General features: G+C 40.0%; 1 protein-coding gene across 1 annotated transcript; it reads left to right on the forward strand.

Annotated features, from left to right (window-relative positions):
- Positions 1-4510: 4510 nt before the first annotated feature.
- On the forward strand, positions 4511-5802 carry LOC109270292 (glyceraldehyde-3-phosphate dehydrogenase-like). Its single transcript, XM_053895211.1, has one exon. It carries the CDS (start codon positions 4586-4588, stop codon positions 5585-5587), a length of 1002 nt encoding a protein of 333 aa, XP_053751186.1. The 5' UTR covers positions 4511-4585; the 3' UTR covers positions 5588-5802.
- Positions 5803-9400: the final 3598 nt, after the last annotated feature.

Below are 9400 nucleotides of genomic sequence, written 5' to 3' on the forward strand. Positions count from 1 at the left end.
TTATTGACTCACAGATTTCCTTTTTTATTCAATGGGTTGTAACCTAATACCCTATTTATTTACAGTTTTATTAAGGTATGAGTTGCATAAGAAAGCATACATATTTATAGTGTATGACTAGATAAGTTTTGACGTATGATTACACTTGTGAAACCATCATCACAATCAACATAATGAACATGTCTACCAACCATTGAAGTTTCCTCATGTCTCTGCAATCCATCTTTCCCTTTTCCATCCCCATCCTCAGGGAACCACTGGTCTGCTCTGTCACTATAGATTAGTGCATTTTCTAGAATTTTAGATAAATGGAAGCCTATAGTATGTATTCTTCTTGTCTGGCTTATTTCACTCAGCATGATTATTTGGAGATTCATCTGTGTCATTGCATGTATCAGTAATTCATTTTATTGCTAAGTGGTATTCCATTTTATGGATATACCACAAATTATTTATCCATCCAGCTGTTAATGGACATTTGGATTATTTCTGGTTTTTGCTTATCACAAATAAAGCTGCTATGAACATTTATGTGCAAGTCTTTGTGTGGACATATGTTTTCATTTTCATTTCCTTTGGGTAATTGCCTGGGTGTGGAATGGCTATTTATTTATTTATAATGTGAAATTATTCTTTTATTTTGGAAGTGTCATTTGTTTAACTTTTTATTGAAGTATAATTAACATATAGTGTTATATATAATTAATTAATTCAAGTGTACAAGATAATGACTCAACAATTCTATACAGTACTCAGTGCTCATCACGATGAGTAGTACTCTTAATCCCCTTTATCTATTTCCCCCATTCCCCTACCCACCTCCCCTCTGGCAAACACCAGTTTGTTCTCTGTATTTAACGGTCTGTTTTTTGTTTGTCTCCTTTTTTTCTCTTTGTTTGTTTTGTTTCTTAAATTCCACATATGAGTGAAATTGTATGGTATTTGTCCTTGTCTGACTTATTTCACTTAGCATTATACTCTCTAGGTCCATCCACGTTGTTGCAAATGGCAAGATCTCATTATTTTTATGGCTGAGTAATATTCCATTATCTATTTATCTATCTATCTATCTATCATCATCATCATCATCATCATCTATCTATCATCTATGTATCTATGTATCTATCTGTGTATGTATGTATGTATGTATGTATCTATCAATCATCTATCTATCTCTATCTCACAGCCTCTTTATCCATTCATCTATTTTTGGAAATTTGCATTGCTTCTTTATCTTGGCAATTGTAAATAATGCTGCAATAAACATAGGGCACATATACCTTTTGAATTTTTGTTTTATTTGGGTAAATACCCAGTAGTGGAGGTACTGGAACATATAGGGATTCTATTTTTAATTTTTTGAGGAACCTTCATACTCTTTTCCATAGTGGCTGCACCAATTTGCATCCTCAACAATAGTACATGAGGGTTCTTTTTCTCCACAACCTTGCCAACACTTATTATTTCTTGGGTTTTCGATTTTAGTCATTCTGACAGGTTTAAGGTGATAGGAAGCTGGGTCTCTTCCCTTAAAGAGGAAATGCCATTTATTTTTCTTTTTTATTGTGGTAAGATACACATAACAAAACTTACCATCTTAGACATTTTAAGTGTACTATTCAGTGGTGTTAAAAACATTCACACTGTTGTGCAACCATCATCACCATCCATCCCCATAACTCCTTTTATCATGTAAAACTGAAACTCTATATCCAATAAACAATGACTCCCTATTATCCCCTCTCCTTAGTCCCTGGAAACCACCATTATACTTTCTGTCTTTATGATTTTGACTGCTCCAGGTATGTCTTATAAATGGAATCACACAGCATTTGTCTTTTTGTGACTGGCTTATTTCACTTAGCCTAATGTCCTCAAGGTTATCCATGTCGTAGCATATTGAAGAGTTTCTTCCTTTTTAAGGTTGAATAATGTTTCATTATATGTATATACTACATTTTGCTTATCCATTCATCTATGGTTGGACACTGGGTTGTTTCCATGTTTTAGCTACTGTGAAAATGCTGCTATAAAAGTGTGTGTACAAATATCTCTTTGAGACCCTGTTTTCAATTCTTTTGGGTATATTCCCAGAAGTGAAATTGATGGATTATACAGTAATTCTATTTTTGATTTTTTGAGGAACCACCATACTGTTTTCCACAGAACCCATAAAGAATGATGTGGGCTCTGGGGTTGAGACAGAAGTCCTTGTGTTAAATAAGTAATGTAGTTACATTCAAGATAATTTTACTTCTTCCTTTCCAATTTGGATGACTTTTATTTCTTTTTCTTGCCTTGCTTTGGCTAGAATTTTCAGTACTGTGTTGAATAGATGTGGAGAAAACAGGAATCCTTTTATTATTCTTTATCTCAGAGGAAAAAGTTTTTGTCTATCACCATTGAGTATAATGTTTGCTCTATTTATTAGGATTATATGAAATATCTTTTAGCGAGAATGACATATCTTTTTGCTCAAAAGTATGTTATGTTTTCCCAATTGTTCACATCTTCTTTTGTTACCTCAGGAGTATTTCAAAGATATCTTCATGTAGATATTGAACATTTGTTAAACTTATTTCTAGTTATATTACGTTTTCTGCCTTTTATAAAAGGAAGTCTCTTGTTCATTTATATCTTCTGATTGGTTTCCATTTGTGTGTGTGTGTGTGTGTGTGTGTGTATTTTGTTTATTGTACATTAGTTTATTGTACATTTGTTTATTGTAAATTAGTTTTGTATGTAGTCATCTTTTTTTTTTTGAGAGAGAGAGAGCAGGGGAGAGGGGCAGAGGGAGAGAGAGACAGAGAGAGAGAGAGAGAGAGAAAGAGAGAGAATTTCAAACAGACCCCATGCTCAGCCTGGAGCCCAATGTGGGGCTCAATCCCACAACCCTGGAATCATGACCTGAGCCCAAATCAAGTCAGATGCTCAACCCACTGAGCTACCCAGGCATCCTTATACCTAGTCATCTTATCAAATGGTCTTATTGTTTATAATTCGTCTTTTTTATTTGATTCTTTAGGTTTTCTAAGCATAAAGCATAAAATGATCCTTGCCAATAATAATAATTTAAATCTTCCTTTCCAATTTTTATATCTTTTGTTTCTTTTTCTTGCTTAATTGCTTTGTCTAATTCCATAGCAACGTTAAATAGTAGTATGGGTACTAAATCCTTTTCTTGTTCTTGAAATGAATGGGAATACTTCTAATGCTTTTCCCCAGGCTATAGCTATTTTCTCTCAGCTCTTCACTGCCTTTTTATACTTTGCTGTATTGCTGAGGTTGAGTCAGCATTTACCTGGCTCATTTGCTTGCTGGCTTCTTTGTGGGTTCTGCCGAATAGTAAACATTGGAGGGAGATCAGACTGTGGGAGGAAGAGGGTATAGTCCTGCTTCCAGCTACACAGTGTGGCAATTGCTGGCAGTGGTGTTCCATAGCAGCAATGGAGATGGGGTGATCCCAGGTTCTATCAGCCTGCACCTTTTCAGCAATTCCAGCACTGCCCTCTTTGGCAGATCTAGAACACATGACAATGTTGACAGAACATCAGCAGTGTTTGTGGGCTCCAGCCCAGGGCTCTTAGCAGCTTATGATCTTTGGGTATCATTTTTTCTTCCTTTTGCCCCTTCAAACTTCCTAACTTCTCCCTTTAGTTTAACATTTTTAAATTAAGTTTTTGGTTTAACATATTAAAAAAATTTTTAATGTTTATTTATTTTTGAGAGAGAAGGAGAGAGAGAGAGAGAGAGAGAGAGAGGAAGAGAGAGAGGGAGACACAGAATATATCAGTATATCCAGGCTCTGACCTATCAGCACAGAGCCTGATGTGGGGCTTGAACTCACAAACTGTGAGATCATGACCTGCGCTGAAGTTGGATGCTCAACATGAGATAAAGCATCTGTTTGGCTCAGCATCTGATATTGGCTTAGGTCATGTTCTCATGGTTCGTGAGCTTGAGCCCTGCTTTGGGCTCCACAGTGCAGAGCCTGTGTGGGATTCTCTCTCTCCCTCTTTCTCTCTGTCCCTGTGGGACTCTCTTTCTCCCTCCCTCTCTCTCTCTGCTTCTCTCTCACTTGTGCCCTCTCTGTCTCTCAAAAAAAAAAAAAAAAAAAGAGAGAGAGAGAGAGAGGGATGTGGACTTTGGGGTTGAAATAAAAATGATTAATTGTGTTAAATAAGTATTGAGATGAATGGCTCATACCAAATCCTCTGTCCTCTTAAAACCTCTCTTACCCTTGCTTTCCATTGATGAATTTACATTGTGGTTTATGACAGAAGTCATCAGATGTGAACTTCTTTATTTTCTATCACAAGGCCTACACATTATCTGCATCTTCTCCCATTTTCCTGTCTTATAATGGAGGGTATGATGCTAGCCCTGTTGAGGGTCAATCTGTCTATTTATTCCTATATTATACCTCCTCTCACTTTCTAAATTTCTCACATAACATTTCAGCTTTAATGAGATATAGTTCACAATTCACATACCTTAAATTTCTCCAGTTTAGGCTCTCTGCTCCTCCCCGTTCGACAGACAGCCGCATCTTCTGGTGCAGTGCCAGCCGCGTCCCCGAGACACGATGGTGAAGGTCGGAGTCAACGGATTTGGCCGTATTGGGCGCCTGGTCACCAGGGCTGCATTTAACTCTGGCACAGTGGACACTGTCGCCATCAATGACCCCTTCATTGACCTCAACTACATGGTCTACATGTTCCAGTACGATTCCACCCACGGCAAATTCCACGGCACAGTCAAGGCTGAGAACGGGAAACTTGTCATCAATGGAAAGCCCATCACCATCTTCCAGGAGCGAGATCCTGCCAACATCAAATGGGATGATGCTGGTGCTGAGTATGTTGTGGAGTCTACTGGGGTCTTCACCACCATGGAGAAGGCTGGGGCTCACTTGAAGGGTGGGGCCAAGAGGGTCATCATCTCTGCCCCTTCTGCTGATGCCCCCATGTTTGTGATGGGCGTGAACCACGAGAAGTATGACAACTCTCTCAAGATTGTCAGCAATGCCTCCTGCACCACCAACTGCCTGGCCCCTTTGGCCAAGGTCATCCATGACCACTTCGGCATCGTGGAGGGACTCATGACCATAGTCCATGCCATCACTGCCACCCAGAAGACCGTGGACGGCCCCTCTGGGAAGCTGTGGCGTGATGGCCAAGGAGCTGCCCAGAACATCATCCCTGCTTCCACTGGCGCTGCCAAGGCTGTGGGCAAGGTCATCCCTGAGCTGAATGGGAAGCTCACTGGCATGGCCTTCCGTGTCCCCACCCCCAATGTGTCCATCATGGATCTGACCTGCCGCCTGGAGAAAGCTGCCAAATACGATGACATCAAGAAGGTGGTGAAGCAGGCATCAGAGGGCCCCCTCAAGGGCATCCTGGGCTACACTGAGGACCAGGTTGTCTCCTGCAACTTTAACAGTGACACCCACTCTTCCACCTTTGATGCTGGGGCTGGCATTGCGCTCAATGACCACTTTGTCAAGCTCATTTCCTGGTATGACAATGAATTTGGCTACAGCAACCGGGTGGTGGACCTTATGGTCCACATGGCCTCCAAGGAGTAAGAGCCCCCTGGACCACCAGCCCCAGCAAGAGGAAGAAGAAGAGAGAGGCTCTCAGCTGCTGGGGAGTCCTTGCCCCCGTTCATCACCCAACACACTTGAGAATCTCCTGACCTCCAGTTTCCATCCCAGACCCCCTGAAGAAGGGGAGGGGCTTGGGGAGCCCTACCTTATCAGGTACCATCAATAAAGTATACTGTATCCAACCAAAAAAAAAATTTCTCCAGTTTAAGTTATGAAATTCAGAGTTGTGCAACCATCATTGCAATCAATTTTAGAATAATTGACGGCTCCAGAAAGAAACTCTATGCCTATTAACAGTCACTCCCTATTTCCTCAACTCCCCATCACTACCAATCTGCTTTATTTCTATGGCTTTAGGTATTATGGATTTGATATAAATGGAATCATACTATATGTGGCCTTTTGTGACTGGCTTCTTACATTTACAGAATGTTTCCAAGGTTCACCCATATTGGAGCATGTATTAATACTTTTTCATCTTTTTTTAAATGTCCAAATAGCATTCCATTGTATAGATATACTATATTTTGTTTATGCATTCATCAGTTGATGTTTGTTTGGGTTGTTACCACTTCCTGGGTATTATAAACAAGCTACCATGATTTTTTTTTAAAGTAGGCTCTACATCCACCATGGGGCTTGAACCCATGATTAAGAGTCGCATGCTCTACTGACTGAGCTAGCCAGGTGCCCCTCCATAAATTTTAATTTTAGCTTTATTTCTTCTTTCTCTTAGGTCATTTATCTCCATGGATCTTTCAACGTACTATTATTTCTAATATATGTCAGGTTAATAACAAAGCAACCCTCTCTTGACTTCACATCTCCTTTTATATATCCATTCTATAGATCTACTTCACAGCCATACTTCTTGAACCATCTGCTCATGTTTCCTCACTTTCCATTCACTCTCCCACCCCCTCCAATCTAAAATTGTAATAAAAACTGTTCTTATCTTATTTGACCTCCTACCAGTTTCAGGAATGGTTGGCTACTACTTCCTCCTTGGAATATTGTCTCATCTAAGCTGTACCAACATCACAGCCTTCTTGTTTTTATACCCCTGGCTGTTCTTCTCAGACTCCCTTTTTAGGTCTTTCTTACCTACTCAACCTCTAGATTTTGTTTCTTTAGGTTTGGCCTTAGATCTCCCTCTGTCTGTACATTATCTCATTAAGTAATTTCATCCATTTTCATGGGTTTAAATACCATGCATATACTAATTATTCACATATCTTTAATGTGGACTTTAATGCAGACTTTTCCTTCGAGTTTCATTCAGATTTGCATATCCAATTGCCTACTTGACAAATTCCTCAGCCTGTGTCCTGGATGTGTCACTTATCATGTCCAAAATGGGACTTGTGATATTCCCCAAGTCTCTTTTGCCCATTCTCCTCACCATCTCAATAAATGGCACCATCAGCTTCTCAATTGCTCAAGCAAAACCCTAGGACTTATTTTATTTCTCCTTCTCCCTCTTTCTCACACCCCCACCACTTCTTCTTCCTCCTTCTTCTAACTTTTTAACCTTCTATAATGGAAGACTTTGAATCCACATAAAAGTTGACAGAATTGTATAATGCACTCTCATGTATACATCATCCAGCCCCAACACAACTCTTAAGCTATGGTCAGTCCTGCCCCATCCATATCCTCACCCACTTCCCCCTTCTACCCTGAATATTGTTTTGAAGTAAACCCTAGACATCATGTAATTTCATCTGTAAATATTTTAACATATATCTTGAAAAAATATGTAACAAAAAATATAACCACCATATTATCACACCTAAACAAGTCTGACATAATTCCTAGGACCCATTTAAAAAAATATTTTATTTATTTTTTAAAGTAGGCTCCACACCCAACATGAGGCTTGAATTCACCACTCCAAGATCAAGAGTTGCATGCACTACTGACTGAGCCATCCAGGTGCCCCCCTAGGTCTCATTTTTAAATTTTTTTCCCCCATTCCTACATCTAAGCTATCTCCAAGTCCTGCTAGTTCTACTTCCTGATTTATATATATTTTTAAAAAAGTTTTGTTTTTTTTGAGAGAGGGATGGAGTGTGCATGAGGGAGAGGCAGAGAGAGAGGGAGACATAGAATCTGAAGCAGGCTCCCGGCTCTGAGCTGTTAGCACAGAGCCTGATGTGGAGCTCTAACTCATGAACCATGAGATCATGACCTAAGCCGAAGTCAGAGGCTTAACAGACTGAGCCACCCAGGCGCCCCTGATTTATCTTAATTTCATGCGCTTCTAGTATCTCCACTGGCACAGACAGGCCACAACCCTCCTCTGCCTGGCCCATTGCAATGGCCTCATAACTGGCCTCCCCACTGCCACCTCTGGCTTAAAACCCTTTAGTGAATTCCCATCATCATTAGCATAAAATCCAAAATCTTTATGGTGGCTAAAGGCCCTGCAGATCTAGCCTCTACTCACCTCACCCGTTCTCCAATATGTACCAAGCTGCAGCCATACAATCTTTCGGTTCCTCACATTCTGGCTGCTTTTTGCTTCAGGGCCTTTGAGCTTGTCATTTCCTTTGCCTACCATGCTCTCTTTCTCTGCAGCAGTCCCCTCCTCCCTCGTGCTGACTTAACTTTTACTTACCTTTCAGAGTTTAGAGCAAAAGCATATTTTCCCTTCTCCCATCTAGGTCAAGAACTCTTAGTTCAGTTTGTAATGAATGTTTGTTGCTGGTATTATCTGATTAATTTCTGTCGATGAGCTCCATAAGAGCAAAGATTATGTATTTTTTCCTTATCATCACATATCTAGCACATAGTAAGTGCTATGGCAAGTGCCTGGCAAGTAGTAGATACTGAAAATGAAACAGGGAAACTAAAGGTACCCCATGAAAAAAGCTGCTTTTTTCTCCTTTTCCTGCTTCTATTCTTGCTAGGATCTACACCCCTGCCTTACCCATGCCTTATAGAACAGATTATATATATGTCCTCCTTGTAAAAGTCAAGAAGTTAATGATTTCTTTGGGCTCTTCCAGCACAGTAGATAACATCTAAGGAGTCATGACATCTAAGGTTGTCATGAACTTTTCCCAAAACCACTGACTCACAAAGACCCCTGGATCCAGGGTATAAGTGACTCATGGAGGACACCTAAACACTTGTCTTTGTTCCTGGATGCCTGAGAAGACACATCACCAGACCAGCCTGCAATCCTCAATAAAAACCCAAATCCCAAGCAAGGATGAGACTCACTCTCCTTTCCTTTCTGAGTCTCCCAGAAGAGAGATTCTTTATGTCTTCAATAAGCTCTATTCTCACTTCCTCTCAGCTTGCATTTGATTTGCATCCTGCAAGAAGCCAAGGACCCTCTTGGCTGGTCCTGAGGGACCTCCTCTGGTCTTTGGATCCAGCCAGCCTGCATCAAAAACATGTGTGATCAATAAACAACAAATAGTTTTGTCATGATTTATAATTAAAATTTTTTGCCAGTATTTTAAAGCCTGCTGACTCCTAGTGAATTAGCTCTACATTGTCAGAAAACATATTTTCCTCTTCATTGCCGTATATACTCAGGTCCATTTCTAGTGTCTGTCTCAGAGACCACTCAACACATATTTATTGAATGAATGAATAAAAGGTCCATGTCATTGAGAAAGGGTTCATTTCATTGAGTAATGTCTGTATCATTGAGGATCTTATATGCCAACCTAAAGAGTTTGGATCTTATCCTACAAAAAAGGAAGGAGTCATATAGTATGATTGGCTTGTTGGAAGCATCTCTTTGATGACTGACTTACAGGGAACTGGGAGATCAGT

Source organism: Panthera pardus, unplaced genomic scaffold (genome assembly GCF_024362965.1).
Source record: "Panthera pardus isolate Hobbes unplaced genomic scaffold, ASM2436296v1 HiC_scaffold_6, whole genome shotgun sequence".
Classification (NCBI taxonomy): domain Eukaryota; kingdom Metazoa; phylum Chordata; class Mammalia; order Carnivora; family Felidae; genus Panthera; species Panthera pardus.